Genomic DNA, 17,903 nt, shown 5'->3' on the forward strand with positions numbered 1-17,903 from the left:
TATTAACATGCATTAATGGAACATGAATGAGTGCAGAAAGAGAGAGGAAGGGAGGAGCTCAGTGCACCATGGGAAATCCCCCGATAGTCTAGGCCTATAGCAGCATCAGGTTAGGACTGGATCAGGTCCTAACTATAAGCTTTATCAAAGAGGAATGTCTTAAGCCTACTCTTGAATGTGGTGAGGGTGTCTGCCTCCCGAACCACAACTGGAAGCTGGTTCCACAGGAGAGGAGCTTGGTAACTGAAGGCTCTGGCTCCTGTTCTACTTTTAGAGACTATAGGAACCACAAGTAGCCCAGCATTCAGAGAACGTAGTGTTCTAGAGGGGTAATAGGGTACTATGAGCTCTTTAAGATATGAAGGGGCCTGACCATGAAGAGCTTTATAGGTGAGGAGGAGGATTTTAAATTCTATTCTACATTTTACAGGAAGTCAGTGCAGAGAAGCTAGTACAGGAGAGATGTGATCTCTTTTTCTAGTTCCTGTCAGCACTCGTGCTGCAGCGTTCTGAATTAATGAGAATGAGACTTAACAATCAGCTATCTTCAATTAGCTAACCCCAAGTGTCTATAATATCTTCCTCAGCTCTGATTGGTTTTCATTCAGGCCTGGTAGATTATTGCAAATCCCATTAGGAGCACTAGGAGGAGCCAGAGGAACACGATTATCTGTCTCGTGTACTACTGTCAGGATATGTATTTTTTAACAATAAACACAGTTAACAGACATGAAGTACCCAACCAAAGACCTTTTTACGTTCTTCGTTGATTAGGAGAGTAAAGAAAAACTGCCCTTTTATTATTTTTCATGTGCAAAATGCGATTGTTCGCCCTAATGGGAACGTGGTCGTTCTGAAGACAAGACAGTGACGTTTGGGGGTTTTCTTGAATGTGTTTATACTTCCTTGTACTGACTCACTGGATAATGGCTTCATTAGTCGTCATGTAACGGGGCGTGCAGAGGGAGTTTCCGTATATGAGCAACAGTGAACTTCAATCAAGTTGTAGTGGACCAATGTCGACTCGCCCTGTGAGATGGACTCCTTCACCTTTCTCTACGATGTTCCTCCGGTTCTCGTCGAAACATTGTGCAAAATCATGGATACCGGAGATGGCAGGTTCGGATGGCGTCAACTAGGTGAGGAACATCGGTTATTACTGTAGTTTGAGTTCAATCTGGTGGAGATAGCAGTTATATAAACAGTTGATTCGTGGTTTATCAGATGGGCTGCCTCATAATAACCATCGATAACAGCAAGTTGTCGCTGACATCATTTGACTTACATAGCCCTGACTTAGTTTCATATTGTAGGCCTTAGCTCTCAATTCTGATTTATTGCTCAGATCTGATTTTTATGTTTGTCTGTTGACATTATTTTTGAATTCTGTCAGGTCACAGTCTTAAAGTGTCCCACATGATGAATGTAAATGTAGAGCAGTGGCTCTCAACCTCTTTCCTTAAAAGACCTCTTTTTTTATCATAGAATTAACTAGGTGACAATCTATAGTTATTTCAGATTAACTCAATAACTACAGGACGTTTGAGATTTGGAAGAATTTTTAACAGATTATTTACTGTAAATATTGATACTCAGAGATTGCATTTTCTGCATTATCATATTTAACAACCATACATACTCAATATGAAAATTCAGTGTTTCCTTCTCCCTGACACTTGGTGTACTGGTATACTTTACTAATGCAGGACAAGGAAGTGAAGGCTCTGTGAATATAGCTTGTGTTCAGCTCTTCAAAGTTTAAATAATAAATCAAACTTTTATAATAAACTAAAAAATAACTTATTCTTCACAGAAATAAACAAATTGCTGAGAAATAGGCCAACTGTGTATATTTTTTTCTACAGCCCTTAAAAACAAGAAGGCCTCACTGTCCCCCAGGAAGATTTGATGACCCCTAGTGGGGGTCCTGACCCCCAGGTTGGGAACCACTGATTTAGAGTGACTGTAAAATCACAGCAGAAAATCTGACCTGGAAAGAACAAATTACATATGATTTGTGCTGTTCACACTGTTGTGGGGAAAAAAAGGGAAAGACAGAGACAAAGCACAGCAACAACAGTAGCAACAACTATACTAATAGAAATTACTGAGGAGGATGATGATGATGAATGACGCATCATAGGAACAACAACCAAGCATCAGGGACAAGAAAACTATGAATTTGTCAAAAAGAAGCCTATAAAGTCTGTATTATTGTCAAAAATGCAAAAAAAAAAAAAAATAATTACATAATAGAGACAGAGAAATATGACCTGTTAACTGCAGTTGATTTGTTGAGACACAGGTATAAGTTTGGCTTTAAGTGATGAGAGTTGAGGCCCATTTTAGTGATCCAGATAATTTGCCTCAGCTCAGCAATAAGTGTTGTGTCTTTCAGCTCCCAAATGGCTCTTCATTTAGTACCACTTTTAGTTTATAATTTGGCCAAATTTTGCAATGTTTTGACCTCAGATTGGTATGTGTGCATATATAACATTTAAATGTTTCAATTTAATTATACTCAACCATATGAATTTCAGAATACTAAAATTTTACATTAAGCTTAGCATAAAATAAATACCAAACAGCACTGAATGTTTTATATATATAGATTATTTTGTATATGTTGGCAACCGGCACAACATACAAAAGTCTCATCGTGCTTGGGTCTTGCTGTCATTACCAAAGATGTTTCTGGATCATGTTTAACAAATACCGCCATCAAATAATTCTGTCTTATAAAATTACCATTACATTTGCCTGTTTAAAAGTCACTAACTCTTCACATTGGTTGCTTTACTATGTTGTATATTACCAGACTGTGGAAGCAACTTCAAGTCATTCATATAAACCAGTTAAATAACTGGCTTAAAGGTCCAGTGTGTAAGGTGTGTTCTGGGTACAAAAAAAGTAAGCTTGATTTGAAATTTGTTTATGTCAACAATCTTTCTTGGCCTCCAGCTGTTCGGATTGTCCCCAGCTTGTTAGAACTTCGCATGTTGGAACGCATAGATGCAGCAGGTCAGAGTCCTACTAGGGAGCTGCTGTGGTCCTGGGCCCAGCAGAATTCAAGAGTGCAGGACCTGCTTAAAATCTTGCAGGACATGGGCCACCACAGGGCCCTGCAGCTTTTCCAGAGTCAAGCTCAAGGTCAGTTATAAACAATTAAAGACGACTGCCAACTGTAATGTAAGTGTCATAATTACACAATTTATGTATATTATATTTTGATGGTGCAGAGTGGTGTGTGTAAAAAATTATAACTTTTATCCTATCTGACATACGGGTATCACAAAATTTTGAACAGTGTCAGTGATCATCCTCATCCAATCGATTTGAACAATTTTGGCGTAGCCCTTAAAAATAAAATCCAGTCAGACATCCTTCATTAATGTTTACAGCAATTAAGTGGAAAAGAATAACAGATTAAAACAAAAATATTTTTTTAAATTTATTTTTTTTTTTTTTAAGTTTAACTGGCTGCTGAATCTCCATGCGCAGCTGTTGCAAAGCAACACACTTACTACATGTACTCATATTCTGATAGGCTACTGCATTTAACTGTGGTTAATCATTTGTGCAACATCTAGTAACTATATTTGTGGAGCTTTCAGATCTGCAAAGTTTGTTACTATAGATGAAAACCAAAAGAGAGACTAACAGATTAGGAGGCGGCTGTGGCTCGGAGGTAGAGCGGGTTGTCCACTAAGTCCATTGCTTCCTGGGAAAGTTAATGAGTTTTGGAGGGAAATTTCAGAGGAATAAATATGTGCACGATCTGTCTATTTCAGAGTCACCTTTGCTACCCAGCAATCAACATGCAGAGTCCTCAGAGCAGATGTCAGCAAATAAAGTAAGGGTACAATTGTTTGATCCGTTGTTGAATGTGTTTAGTCCTGAGACAGGAGGCAGTCTGTATGACCTGTGAGCAGTAGAAAGAATAAATAGACATCCTGTCTTTATTTTCTCTGATAAGGAATCTGTCCAACTAGAGACAAGTTCTTCAAGTGAAGCAATATGTCCCAGTAAGTAAAGTGGACATTTTTAATGGATTGATGAATGATTATTATTGAGTGATTATTGCAAGCATGAATGAAGAGATTCATACTGGCCCTTCTCTGTATTTCAGTGAACTCTGCTGGAAAAAATCAGCCACCCATACTCACTTTCCAAGACATCATAGAAGGAACCAGAGATTTTCATCATGAAATGAGAATCACTGAGGGCCACTTCTCTGATTTCTACAGGGCACAGTTGGGCGATAGAACATTTGCAGTTAAGCTTTTTAAACAGGTGATTATTGACTATAACACTTTAAAGTCCAGTTCAGACCAAAGATTTGCAATGAGAGAAGTTGAAACTTGCAACTACTTGCAAAGAACTGAGGGAACCAGCTCACACCACTGCAACTTTTCCCTGCAGTGTTTCAAAATTGATTTACATTGTAAATCTTTGGTCTCAACTCGGCTTTTACAGAATAATCTGACTTTTTAAATTTTTTTTAAATATACTTGTTTGCTGTTAAACCCTCAAGACGACTGATATCTGTATGAGCTCTGTTTCTAGTACACAGACAAGTCTGGGATATGTGTGACCCAAAAGTCCAAGAGCTCTAAAGCTGTCTCATTGACACTGTAGCTCTTTTAGCGTCATTGTTCTTGACAGCAAATCTTAACGCAATGTCCACTTTCTGGTTTTTCAATCACATATTCATCAGGGAATTGACTTTGCTCAGTTTGCTCATGGAGAAACTTTTTTTTTCTTTAAGACTAAAGAAAATGTGTATTCTGTGCTGAATGATTTTTATATATAATCAGTTTACATTCTCTATAGTCATTAGTCATACAGTAACATAATGTATTCCTATCTATAATTCTCCAGATAAATAAGGTGTCCTGGAAGAAGGCGTGGGATAGCTTCAGGAAAGAAATGGAAATTCATCATTGGTATGTGTCAACCCTCACTACCAAAGTACTTTTCTTTGACTAAATGATAGAGTGTGTTAAATATTTAAAGTGGTGATGTGTTACAGGTACCGACATCCAAATATCTTAGAATTGTTGTCCTGTTTCTCTGAGGAGGGCCGCTACTGTCTGGTCTATCCTTACATCCGCAATGGATTGCTCTTCGACAGACTACACCATAAGGTACATTTGTGATTTATTAACATCTGCTGGTTCATTCTGCTGTCTGTGCATTAGGGTATGTGTGTCTGTTTGTGACTTGTTTACTAGGCCAGAGAAAAGTAGTTGCTAGGAAATACTTTCAATATCAATAAACAGGAAGTGAACTTGTGGCAGACAGTGTAGCTTTTGTCATGACAAAATATAAGTGGAACTTTAGAACAAATAAGAACAAACTAAACAAATTTAGAACAAACAGAAAAAATCTAAACTGAGGAAATGATAATACTGACTAATTAATACTGTGTAATAACGTCCTGAAACAAACTTCCTTACACAAATTAATACTGAGAAAACCTGCGATCTTTCTGTACAGGCCACTTCTTATCACACGAGTATACAAAGCCAGTTTTTATCTGACCACGAATGGTCAACCACTTTAATGCATTCAGAGTTTGCCTCTTTCACTATGATATGGGTATTTAAATAAATCTGTAATGTGATAAGGCATAGCCTGTACTGTTTGTAAACCACAACAATTTCCAGTTATGGAAACACCTGAGAATTGATTTAAAACAACCAAATATCCTTTAAATTAGCTACTGTCCTGGAAAATTTACATTTTTAATTGTTTAACCTGGGTGTGTATTTTAAAAATCAGAATTAACCGCTGCACACTGGAATGACTTTACTGTGATTTATTAGTAGCAAACAACGTGTTTCGCTTCCTCAGGTTCGCAAATTACATGAGCACTTACAGGTGTGACAGATAAGCCACATCTGGGTCACATGACCAGTTATCCTTTTTCTCTTTTTTTTTCAAAGTGTTTTATCTATTTTACAAAAGTGAAAGTATATATAAAAAAACATATCAGACAAAAATACATAATAAGAAAAGACATAGACACAGCAAGGTAAATTAAAAACAGCATGAATAATTGAACAGAATGACAAGAATTACACCACTTTGCATAAATCAATAAGAAAACTAAGATCCATGTCCAGCTGACTGAAAAGGATATGCTCAATACCGTAGGACAGATCTCCTATACATACTCCTACTGTCCCTCTACACCACTAAATGGGACGGTCAGGGGACTTATTCATCTCTTCTGTAGAGTTCAGATTAGCTGTAGAGAGAGATACAAGTTTACATTTTAATAGTCACAGAAGAACAGCTAAAATCCTGTGCTTCAGTCCATAAGGTTCCATTGCTTTTAATTCATAAATCCAAAATGCCTGAGCTGGTTAATTGAATTACTCCCTCTTGAATTGGGTAGGACTCTTTCAATGCCAATAAATTTGAGCCAAACCATACTTATAGTGCAGAGCAAAGACATAATCCATGTTACTTTTCTTAATGGCTGCCTTAATGCTCGCCAACTCTTAGTTTAAGTTTATGTTTAGTTTGGCACACATACATTAAACCGCTCTGGTATTTCAAGATATAAATGACAAATGTATTTCTTCCTAGGGATCAATAAAGTATTTCTGATTCTGATTCTGAGTACAGAGTGATTCTCAAATAATTGGTTGGTGGTTTGTGATGGTTTTTCACATCCACTTTTCCAGGACTTTAAGTTAGTCTGGCTATTTTAAGCTATTTGAAAACACATTTCTATGTCCCATCTAAAATGGGGTGTTGTTACTGTGCAGGATGGAAGTCCCCCTCTGTCCTGGCAAGAACGTCTCACAATTATCAAGGGAGTCACAAAGGCCTTGCATTACCTCCATACAGCCCAGCCCTGCCCTGTGATCTGTGGCAACATCTCCAGGTACAAGCCACCAAACACACACACACGTCAGATACACTATGTGACTTTGTACAGTGCCAGTTTTACAAACTCCACTCCTCCACTCCTGAGAGGCTCAAAAAGGGTGTCTGACCCCAATCACATGCATAGACATTCTGAGGAGCAGTGGCTAAACCCACTGTATTATCCCTATGCCACATAAAATCATTTACCCACAAACACACACACATGCTTGATTTCATGATACACATAAAGTTCAGAAGCTGACGCAGTGTCTATATGGCTTCTCTGCACAGTGCTAACATATTCTTGGATGAAGCCCTGCTGCCCAAGCTGTCTAACTTTGGGATGGCTCATCTCCGTCCTCATTCAGCCCATCAGTCTTGTACCATCAGTCTGGATTCAAAATCTCATGGCAACCTGGGATACCTCCCTGAGGAGTACATCCGAGATCGCAAGCTGTCCTTCAGCGTGGATGTTTACAGCTTTGGAATGGTGATTTGTATCATATACGCTTTGGGTTGTTGCATCAGCAGATTGTAATAGAGGAGGGTAAATGAGAAAATGCAGAAAGATATGACATAATATAATTAAACATGACAAAACGTACATCAGAAATCAGTGAATGAGGACAGTCCATATTGCTGGCTTAAATGTGATCTCTCTACTTTTGCGTTTTACAGTATTAATTAGATTAAATGAATTAGTGTCCACCTCTGGCTATAAAAAAATCAAGATGATTATTGCATCGATGTATGGAGTTATGTGTACTATACTGTATGTGCTGTGTATAATATAAAATAAGCAAATTGTAATGTGATGAAAGTTGGACTATGATTTCTGATGAAAACATTATTCACACTTTCATGTCATTAATCACAGTTTGTTTGCTCTCAGGTTGTAATGGAAACAGTCACAGGACGGAAAGTCCAAGAGGACATACCTAAGGAAAAACCACTGGTGAGATAATATACTATGATGTGCCAGAGAAATGGGAACCCCTTTGCATTCTGTTGCAGTCAATGCTCCCAGCCGCCTTGAAATTAATCCTGCCTGTACTGTATGAACTGGTCATTTTTAGTTTTTGGTGAGACTGTGTCAGAATGGGGCAATTTGCCCACTGGCAACTACATTTGTTAGTATACTACTAGTATACTTATAAAAAGGAACAATTTAAACATTTCTGCATTACACTGTACAAACATTGAACACACTTTCCAAAAAGGCAGTAGGTCACAACAGGCTATAAAACTGAAAGGGATCTCTTATGCTATGAAAAAAGAATAGAATAAATAGCAAGCAACAATGAGCTGATATTAGGACTTAAATTACTGCATAATTAAGGACTTTGCTGCTTTTGAGTGATAGGTGGGTGCCGTCACAGGTGGCTGTTTTCAGTAACCAGGCTTCATTCAGCCTGCCTAAACTCCCCCCATGCTCCACCTCCTTGTCCATTTTTTGGATTAGCTGGGAGCTGGCAGACTCAGGACTGCCAAGATGGCGATGATCAGAGCCGACCACAGGGGGCTGACGGGGATGTCACAGAGACTACAGATATTTTGAATTAGACAGTCTATGATTTGCACTCCAATTCCATGTTTCTAGCTCATTCCAGCTCTCAGCAATTTTAGCTGTAATATAATAGACAAATAATACTAACAAACCAGCACAAAAAGGAGGAATATCATCATTTAGATCCACCTTGGCTACATTTAAACATTCAAAGCCCCCAAACATTTATGTATTGCACTGTATTGAGCTGTAGCATTTTAGATGCAAGACCCTACAACTGTGAAGCCGACAAATCCTAATCTTATCCATTACTCTCTCTGAGTTAAAGGTCACAGCTGGGTCTTCCACCTCCTGTGTCTAATGGCACTCCAGTCAGCTTCATGTGCTAACCTTAACATCATTTGATAACGCTGTATGGCTAAATACATGAACCATTACAGCCCTAATAGGTATAGATACCTACAGAATACTCATCAAAATGTTAGCACCTTGTGATGTGCTGTACTTAACAATTACATGCTCCACCAGTCTGTCTCTCTGTCTGTTTGTCTGCTCTGTCAGAGAGATTTGCTAATCACTGAGATGGAGGACAGTGGTGGCATGGACTCTTGTCTGCAGTTTTTGGATGCAGCAGCTGGTCGGTGGCCAACTGCAATGGCTCTCAGCCTTCTGGGTCTGGCCTTGGACTGCACTGCTAGCCGCCCCCGCAGCAGGCCAAGCATGGAGAATGTGAGCACTATAGGAACTGTATACATAACAAATATTCTAAGCTAATAAAACCATATCCTAGCTTGTTAAGATCTGGCTCAGGTGCTATCACATTACTTAAGTATGGAATTTAAGGCATGTGATTGTTGCATCGGTTACTGTACTAATAATATCAACTAATGATATCTCTGATAATCTTTTATTGTGTGTTGGTTGTGCATAATTATTCTCCAGCTGGAAGCACTTTAGTGACTGTGGGTGAGATAGAAATGCTTTAAAACTGAACCTTCTTCAGGTACTTCTGGGATTGAGCAAGCTGCTTCCTCCACCTAGCTGTCCCCCTGCTGACCAACCCCACAGCCTAGGTGATGGAGCCCCTATTATTGCCCAGCAGAGCCTCTCATCCTCCATACCTGTGGAGCATGATGAACAGTGCAGCCCCCCTTGTTCTCCAACACAGAGCACAGGGCCCTGTGAATGCAGCCAGTCAGAGGTGACATATATTAGTGACAGTATGGGTGCTCATGGTGAGGTAGCAGCAGATCTGTACAGCAGCTGGCCTGTACAGTGCAGCTGTCCGGCAGAGACCAGTGGTCTGGCCTGTGAGGACTGCAGGGCCAACGGCTTTAAACAACCGGACAGTTCTCAGAGTAAGTGCTGTTTAGATACTCAATTCCACATTACATTAGCAGGATTTTAAAAACTTCTAAGACCTGCAATATGGTCACATTGTATCGTCTAAAATGCATTCAGATTCCTCTGCGTAACACTAGAAGCAGCTCATGTGCCACCAGTGCTACATGTACCATAGTTTGAGACACAGTGTAATAGATCATGCAATTATATTGTTTGCTGATTGTATATAAATGTCAGTTTCTGCTGATCATGATGATGGCTTAGAGCCTCAATAAACAAGAGGACCTTTGTGGATAAATTCTTCCATCTTGCTCAGGGGAACATCTAAAACATCCTCACAGGTGCAATCACTCGTATTTATATATGACATGTTGCATATACTGTAATTGTGTGTGTGCGTGTGTGTTTAACTAATGAAAGTAATCAGCTGTGTTTTGTGTTTCAGCTGACTTCTGTGTGGTCGAAAATGCAGCCAAGGTGGAACTAAGGAAGAAATTCTTTAAAACATAGGGCTGATTCACACAGGAGAACTGTTCCCTGAGACAGGACTGCAGTTATAGAGCTGACTTTCTGTTACAGTCTGACAGCAGGTAATTTTTGTGAACATCAGAGCAACCACAGAAATTATAGAAGATGGAGTGCCAGACTACAACAACTTGGTTCACCACCAGTGACAGATACAGTGACCATTGTAAATAAAAGTTATATATTTTTAATTGCCAGCAGTTAAACAGTAGACTACAGAAAAAATTGTCTTCCTGCACTGGTTCTGCAAAGAAAGGTTGTAATAAGTGGATCATTGCACTATATGTACCTCATGCTCTATCAGAATTATATAATGATATAACATTCTGTGTCATTTCAGTACATTCTGCTGTTAATACTTTTGTACTTTTAATTAAGTTTATGAATGCAGTGGATGAATGACCTTTACTAGTAATGGAATATTTTTACACTGTGGTTACTACTTTCACTGAAATAAAGGATGCCATGTTGAACTGCCATGTTTCTACAGTATGGAATGGACAAACCAAACACTAGTTTGTAGATTCCTACACGCTTGGAAGGCTGATCTGTATACAGATGGTTGTAAACTGCCACTTCACAGCTAGATGCCACAATATCCTACACACTGGTCCTTTAAGAGGCAACACTCTTGCCCTTCACCTTAAGCAATCATCATTAACCAAGAGCATGCACTTCTCCAACCAGTTTAGCAGGGCAGAGAGCCAAAAGAGAAGTTGTCTTGAGTGACAAGGCTTTCAAGTCTGCTTCAGCATAGGCTCATATGGGACCCTAATGAAAGACTTCATTACAAGAGGCTAGTCTCAGCTTGGTGCCCGCAAGGTATGGCCTGGACACCCCCTTCACAAATTGACATACTAACAGATGCTGACCCAATGGCAGGCCATCAACAGGCCCATGAAAGACTGAATTGGCTGAGGCATAAACCCTAATTGTGCTGACTGCCCTGTCTTGGTCCAACTGAGAGTGCCAGAAGTGAAGGACAAGCACACAGGCTACTGTCAACATTCAGCACCGGTGGCTCAGGAGGTAGAGCAGGTCGTCCACTTGTCCGAAAATAATTTAATTTCGTGATGTCTCTCTATCTAAAAATACATCACATTTGCCATTTGTCACCTACTGCAGTGTTTCTCAAATGGACGTATGGATACCTCTAGGGCAGGGGTGTCAAACTGATCGGTGAAAGGGCCGGTGTGGCTGCAGGTTTTCATTCCAACTATGCAGCAGCACACCTGGTATGGAGGACTGAAAGTGCCACAATTAAATAAACAAATACACCATTAAATAATTACTTAAATGTGTCATTAATTAATTCAAATACCGAATCATTTTATGTAAAGTACATATATAATTATTTCACTATTTACATTTACATTTCATGGTCCTGCGTTGTAGTGCTTTAAGAATTACTTAAAACTGTCAAAGCCAGCCATCAAACTCAGTGGGTGGGGCCAGGGGCGCAGCCAGGAATTTTGGGCCCCATGACAAAAAAATCAAATTGGGCCCACTCTGCGCAGTTGTTGTCACCACATCTCTCGGACCTAACTGTCCCATCAAAAGCTTTACATAACTCTAATTAAAGGCTTGCAACTGTCTTGCTTCTTGTAGTTCAATACTAGTAGGCTACTAGCACAATATTTACTGCTGGTGATTTGTACATGCATGCAAGTCTGCATACAGTATGCAGTTCACTATTTGATGCAAGATTAAAAGCAACCATAAAAATGTGCTAAAGGCCATCTTTTACAGTCTCAATGTATTTTTATTGTAAAATTTCAAAATGGAAAATTCTCTTAACGAAATTAATTATTATTATTAATTATTATCATAATAAAGTCTGTATCTATAGATGTCATTCCATAATTCAATCTAAATGAGCGTATCAAACTGGGTTATTTTACTACTGTCTGTATCTTACATGCAGGCTCAGATAAACTACTCACTGTTTCCAACTGTCCAGCATCCAGTACAGACAGTAGGTTGTTGTTTTTTTATTTTATATCATAATGATCATTATGTGAGAAAACAATTGCTATTAATGTGTTTGAATTTCTGTCATTAATAAATATTTCATTTTCTTTTTTGTAATGGTAAAAAGAGCAAGAGAGACAGAGAAATCCCCACAGACTCCCTGCAATGATGCTAACTGGCCTGTCATTGAACACAATGTTGCTCACCTTCACTGGGACAGGGAGGGGTACAGTTATGGGGAGACTGGGGTGCTGCTGACTCATCTGTTGTTAAGTCTGCTAAAAGGGGCAGGGACAATGATTTAATATGAATATCTTGCTAAACGTTTCCCTGAACTGATTAAATGGTGATTAATGTAGGCTAACACTAGTCTGTAGCTAGCTAGCTTATTTCCCTATGGACATTAAGCCAACAGGTTAATACCACTCACAGACTATAGGCTCCTTTCTTGGTGAAAAACTGGGTTACAGATTGACATCCTTTCCTTTGTCTTTCCTCTCTCTCTTTCCTTTTTTGAAAACCAGATTTTGATTTACTAGTTAACATTGTAATCACTGTAGTTCTGGCGCATCTACTGCAACTAAACACCGTCACTGATAAGTGCTAAGGCAGGACCAAACCATTTCATGCAGATACAGGGGGGTGGTCGGTCAATATGGATGTTTACTTTTTGGTCAGTGGGGATATTTAACTTTTACTCCCAAAAACAAGTAAAAACAGAGAGATCATTAATGTTATTATTATATTTGAAATATACTTACTAATGATGATGGTTTAATAATTTTATATTAGTTTTTACCTATTTTTTGGGGCCCCTGTCAGTCATTGCCCCTTAGAATTGTCCTAACTTTTCCCCCTTATATGGCGCCCCTGAGCTCACATACTCCCTGCAGTACCCTAGAGCACAGGTGTCAAACTGACTGGTGAAAGGGCAGGTGTGGCTGCAGGTTTTCATGCAGGCTTATTCAATCAACTGAACTGTCTTCGCACAGTCAAAAACTTGCATTCACACCCACCCTTGTGGGCAGTTGCAAGCCTTTAATTAGTTATGTAAAGCTTTTGATGGGACAGTTAGGTCCTAGAGATGTGGTGACAACAGCTGCGCAGAGGGGGCCCAATTAGATTTTTTTGTTATGGGGCCCAAAATTCCTGGCTGCGCCCCTGTGTGAGCTTCTTAAAAATTGTTAACACTAGCAGTGTAACAAAGTCTTTTTTGATTTATTGAATTGATTGTTGGCAAATTAAATAATCAAAAGCTTTTTTATTACAATCCATTTACAAGCACTTATGCCACTGTTTATATATTCTGTTTTATTTTTGATTCATCAGCAATTGCACTTTTGTTATTTTTTTGCTTTTTTCATGCCCCCATTTGGGGGGGTAGAGAGAGGGGGGACGACACGCAGCAAAGGGCTGCAGGTCGGACTCGAACCCGAGCCGCTTCAGCAACTCCGGATATGGGTCGCCAGCTCTACCGACTGAGCCAACCGGGCACCCCAACAATTGCACTTTTTGATCTGTTCAGTGACAGGCAGTGCTGAGAATGCATTCCATAGGATTTAAATCCAAAGGGATGATTGCAAATTAGGGAATCATTTAGTGCCAAACGGATGTTTGACTGTAAGAAATATTTTCTGAAAACGCTGACTTGTTCAGTAAAAAATGAGCTGCTAACTTTATATATATATATATATATATAGTAGGGCCAGAGTTTTTTGACTGGGGGGACACTGTGTGACACTAACTGGACCCCAGTATGCAGAAGTATACAAATACACTAGGCAAAAATAACACATTTATTCCACACCCAAAATCTGCGGTACCCATAGAACTTGCCACTTAATTCAGATATCTTGAGAAAGGCCAAGGGATCCCTTCCAAAATGGCTTTGCCAGTTTTTCCATCACCAAAATTTAGCCTCTGGTGCTTTATTTAGTCCCCTTCCTCATAGGCTTGGTAAGAATGGATGCATTAGGTCATCTAGTTTGATATGGTACTGGTATCTTCACTCTAGCCCACTACAGCTTTGAAAGACAGTGTGGAGTGGAAGAGGTAAAGATAATATCCTCTGGATATGCCCCTGACTGTAATGTGTTGGTACTGAAAGTTGGCATCATTCTTTGATTAGATTAGCCTGTATATTGTTTAGACAAAGTTCTTGTACAGTTGCATTCTTTTGTGAAATGAAACAAGAGCTTGTAGGTTCTGCAGAGCCCAGTATAGGGGAAAATATAAGACAAAATAATACATTTTGTCTTCCAAAATACAGTCAAAATTACAGAAAATGAATTGACAACAATTTTTTTTATCAAGCTTTAAAATATCAAACACCAAATATTTACTGACTTCATCTTAAAATATACTGTTTGTCATTTTTATTATTCATATCGCTTAGGGGTTTAGAGAGCTTGTCCTCCAAAACAAGCACATTTAAAGATGTCACCCATTTTTTACTTTTTCATAAAATGTTACCGAGCACTGGTTCTCAAACTATGTTACTTGTACCACTGGTGGTATGCAAGCTCCCTGTAGAAGTATGTTGAGGAATCTCTGAAATAATTTTCAAAAATGTAATTAATTCATTTAAAAACATTACATTTTGAATGAAAATACTTAAACAAGACTGTGCTACATCTTATCTTATCCATGATTAGTTATGAGCTAAACTGTGATGGCAAGATAGTAAGTGGAGCTAAAATGAATGGTTCAGAAACAAAAAGGAACTATTCGGACCGGGAGTACCCCTTTTATACCAAATCATCTATGGTTCTTGAATCGGTTCTGTTGAGGTTTCAACAACAGTCAACAATAAATAATCTTATTAGGAATAATATTGCCTCCTGCGTGAACTGTCTGTAGCTGAATAGGATCAGTCTACACTACTGTATTTTACAGTATCGGCCAAAATGGTGGTACTTAGAATGTAATATGACAATATTATATGTTACTTTTAAAAAGTTCGAGAAACAACGAAGAATCAGTGCTAAGGCTATCAGTCAGCTGCACATCAGTGGAAATAGTTGTCGCAGTTTGTTCCTCTGACCTGCCATTATTTATTTAACATATATGAATTAAGTAATTTGAGAACATGAATTAGTTAACAGTAATGCATTGCAGTATGGGACAGTGCAGTGTCCATCAACATAACAATGAAAAATCAAATACGTTCCAGTGACATTTTTCATTTAAATATATTAACAAGGTCTGTATGGTTTAATATAAGTGTGTGTTGCCTTTTTGCTGTGTGGATAAATTATTCCACATTACATATTAATTCCTATTTATAGTTCCATACTGTGAGCATGCAGTAGCGCTTTCTCCAGGATGAGGCTGACAAACTCGTGTTTCTCCAGGCACCCCCGACACTCTTCTCCCCATGAGGCTAAGATGTTCCTCAGCTCTGCGACTCTCAGCTTTTTGAGCCCATCGCTGCTCAGATCCTTCAGCTGAGGCTCTGCAGACAACCACAAAACACCGACATAGTCTTTATATTGTGTTCACACACATTAATCGTCAGTTGTTGTTAAAATAAGCTTTACCGTATGTGAGCTGACAGATCTGTGTGTCTCTGCCACTGAGGCGTTGGCAGATCTTCTCAACAGGGACATGAGAGGCCAGAGGTCGAGACACTGATGCAATGACACGGGTTGCTGCATCACTACTGGCTCCCAGGTAGTAACACTAGGATAGCATATAAATACTTTTGATCAGCCCAGTATCCTGGACGTACATTTGTATGGGTAGATTCTGAGGCTCATGCTGATGAAATGTAAGTGGAGGAGTGATGCGGTGCCCAAGGACACTTCGACTGGACTGTGGGGTATTGAACCAGCAAACACAGATACTAGAGATGGGGTGCTAGCTCTACTGCCCCAGAGTTTTTGTTTAAAGTTGTGTTTCCATGCTTGTGTCTATGTTCTCACCAGCCTTGCCTCCTTCCCCTGTGCGTTATTGCAGGCCTGGATCAGCTCTTCCTCCACCAGGCTGGGAGTGAGTTCTCTGTGGGTTGAGGTCACACTGCCATACAGTCTATGGAGAAAGCCCACACACACTGCAGACCAGTTCACTGTTAGTAGGGCTGAGCAGGCTGCTCGTCACTTTTGCTTATTTGTGGACTTTATGGAAAGCGCACACACACACACACACACACAAACAAGAGGCTTCATATTTGTCTGTTAACAGACACTTTGCTAGTTCCCTAGCAAAGAGAATAGTGGTTCTTTATATAAGCTAATGTTAAGAGAATTAAAGATCCAAGACAAAAATGACAGAAGGGTGGGACTGAGAGAAAAAGGCGATTTGTCTGGCTGAGCTCTGCTACACTAAATGGCCTTTTCCACCAACAGGGAGCCGGTTTCGGTTAACAAGGGGGGTGGCATCTCCCCTCCTCATCTAATGGTACAATGAACATATCTGTTACAGTACAATGAGTCTGTTTTCATTGGTAGACACATGGCATGTTGACGTGTTGACATGTTGAATGTAGCCAGATTTTCAGGATTAACAGATTACATGTAACATGTTATCTAATCAGGATACAAAAAAAGGGAACTGTAATCCATCACAGATGAATAAAATACATTTTGAAATAAAGAACTATATACTCACATGCACATGCACACACATTACAATGTTTCACAAGTCTCACAACAAAAAAAATAAAATGTCGTCATTTCTGCAGAAAAGGGAACAAGACTTTAGTTCCGTCATGCTACACGCATAGAAAAAGATAATAAAATTCAAAGGATAAAATAAATCAATATACTTGTATCAGATTACATTTTAAAGTATACAACCCTGCATGTAGCCTTTATGTGATATCAATCTAACTTATAGTTATGCTATGTGGGTGTTTTGCGGCTGTGGCTCAGAGGTCGTTCCCTTTTCGTTCTCTGGACTCCATTGAGGAAGTGGGTGAAAAGAGGATGTTAGTGAAGCTGACATCCATCATGGACAACACCTCTCCACGTGACACTGTGGGGTCCCTGAGTAGCCCCTTCAGCAGCAGACTGTTACACCCACGGTGTAAGAAGGAGAGGTTCCGAAGGTCTTTCATCCCTGCCGCTGTCAGACTCTACAACACCTGATCAATGTTGTAGTTTCTGTTTTTTTTTTTTTTTAATTACCACCATACCATAGTTTAGTTTTTATTATAGTTTTTTATATCTGTATTTATTTATTTCAAGTAATTGCTGCTGTGACAAGGAAATTTCCCCACTGTGGCATTAATAAAGTAATACAATACAATACAATAATCGGAAGGTTGTGGGTTCGATCCCCGGCTCCTGGTGCCACATGTGTTAGGTTACATCCCAGTTTACGGCATACGTGCAGGGCCGATTATGATAGTGGGAGAACAGAGTGACCGCATGGCTAATTCTTTTTCAAATATTAATGTGACTTGAAAATACAGCACAGTGTTGGTAAACAATAGCCACTGTAAACTACTTACTCACACCATGCAGTCTAACCTTCACAGTTGCCTGCCTCAGAAAAAGTAAACCCTCTGAAAAACAGCAAAAAGGCGAGGGACAGCAGCGACATGGTAGCGTCTGTCTATTATTAGATAGGCCTGCATAGTGTCCCAGCCAAACACCGCAAAGGACTTCCGTCACCACACTTTACAGACTATTACAATGGTGTGACCAGTAAAATGATCTTAAACTCCATCAAC

General features: G+C 39.4%; 4 protein-coding genes across 8 annotated transcripts in view; 2 read left to right on the forward strand and 2 right to left on the reverse strand.

Annotated features, from left to right (window-relative positions):
* The window catches only part of tmem121b (transmembrane protein 121B), a 616,846-nt gene that overhangs the window by 46,896 nt on the left and 552,047 nt on the right, over positions 1 to 17,903 (reverse strand). The window lies entirely within an intron of this gene.
* Positions 1 to 17,903, forward strand: part of dera (deoxyribose-phosphate aldolase (putative)) — a 111,432-nt gene that overhangs the window by 223 nt on the left and 93,306 nt on the right. The gene's annotated exons all lie outside the window — the stretch shown is intronic.
* On the forward strand, positions 30 to 10,735 carry irak3 (interleukin-1 receptor-associated kinase 3). 3 transcript variants are annotated; one of them, XM_051392034.1, is made up of 13 exons: positions 30 to 1,139; positions 2,962 to 3,150; positions 3,792 to 3,853; positions 3,977 to 4,025; positions 4,130 to 4,275; positions 4,882 to 4,946; positions 5,033 to 5,147; positions 6,780 to 6,898; positions 7,174 to 7,372; positions 7,775 to 7,837; positions 8,951 to 9,118; positions 9,393 to 9,747; positions 10,179 to 10,735. In XM_051392034.1, the coding sequence occupies exons 1-13, from the start codon at positions 1,037 to 1,039 to the stop codon at positions 10,241 to 10,243; spliced, it is 1,698 nt and encodes a 565-aa protein (XP_051247994.1). In that variant the 5' UTR covers positions 30 to 1,036; the 3' UTR covers positions 10,244 to 10,735. The 3 variants fall into 3 exon arrangements, with proteins under 3 accessions (XP_051247994.1, XP_051247993.1, XP_051247995.1); XM_051392033.1 differs by having other exon boundaries at positions 31 to 1,139; positions 4,130 to 4,293; XM_051392035.1 differs by lacking the exons at positions 3,977 to 4,025; positions 4,130 to 4,275 and having other exon boundaries at positions 31 to 1,139.
* cdnf (cerebral dopamine neurotrophic factor) lies at positions 14,515 to 17,819 on the reverse strand. 2 transcript variants are annotated; one of them, XM_051392078.1, is made up of 4 exons: positions 17,701 to 17,819; positions 16,153 to 16,280; positions 15,769 to 15,910; positions 14,515 to 15,683 (listed from the first exon to the last, which is right to left on the reverse strand). In XM_051392078.1, the coding sequence occupies exons 1-4, from the start codon at positions 17,771 to 17,773 to the stop codon at positions 15,511 to 15,513; spliced, it is 516 nt and encodes a 171-aa protein (XP_051248038.1). In that variant the 5' UTR covers positions 17,774 to 17,819; the 3' UTR covers positions 14,515 to 15,510. The 2 variants fall into 2 exon arrangements, with proteins under 2 accessions (XP_051248038.1, XP_051248039.1); XM_051392079.1 differs by having other exon boundaries at positions 17,682 to 17,795.

Source organism: Dicentrarchus labrax, unplaced genomic scaffold (genome assembly GCF_905237075.1).
Source record: "Dicentrarchus labrax unplaced genomic scaffold, dlabrax2021, whole genome shotgun sequence".
In the NCBI taxonomy this organism is placed as follows: domain Eukaryota; kingdom Metazoa; phylum Chordata; class Actinopteri; family Moronidae; genus Dicentrarchus; species Dicentrarchus labrax.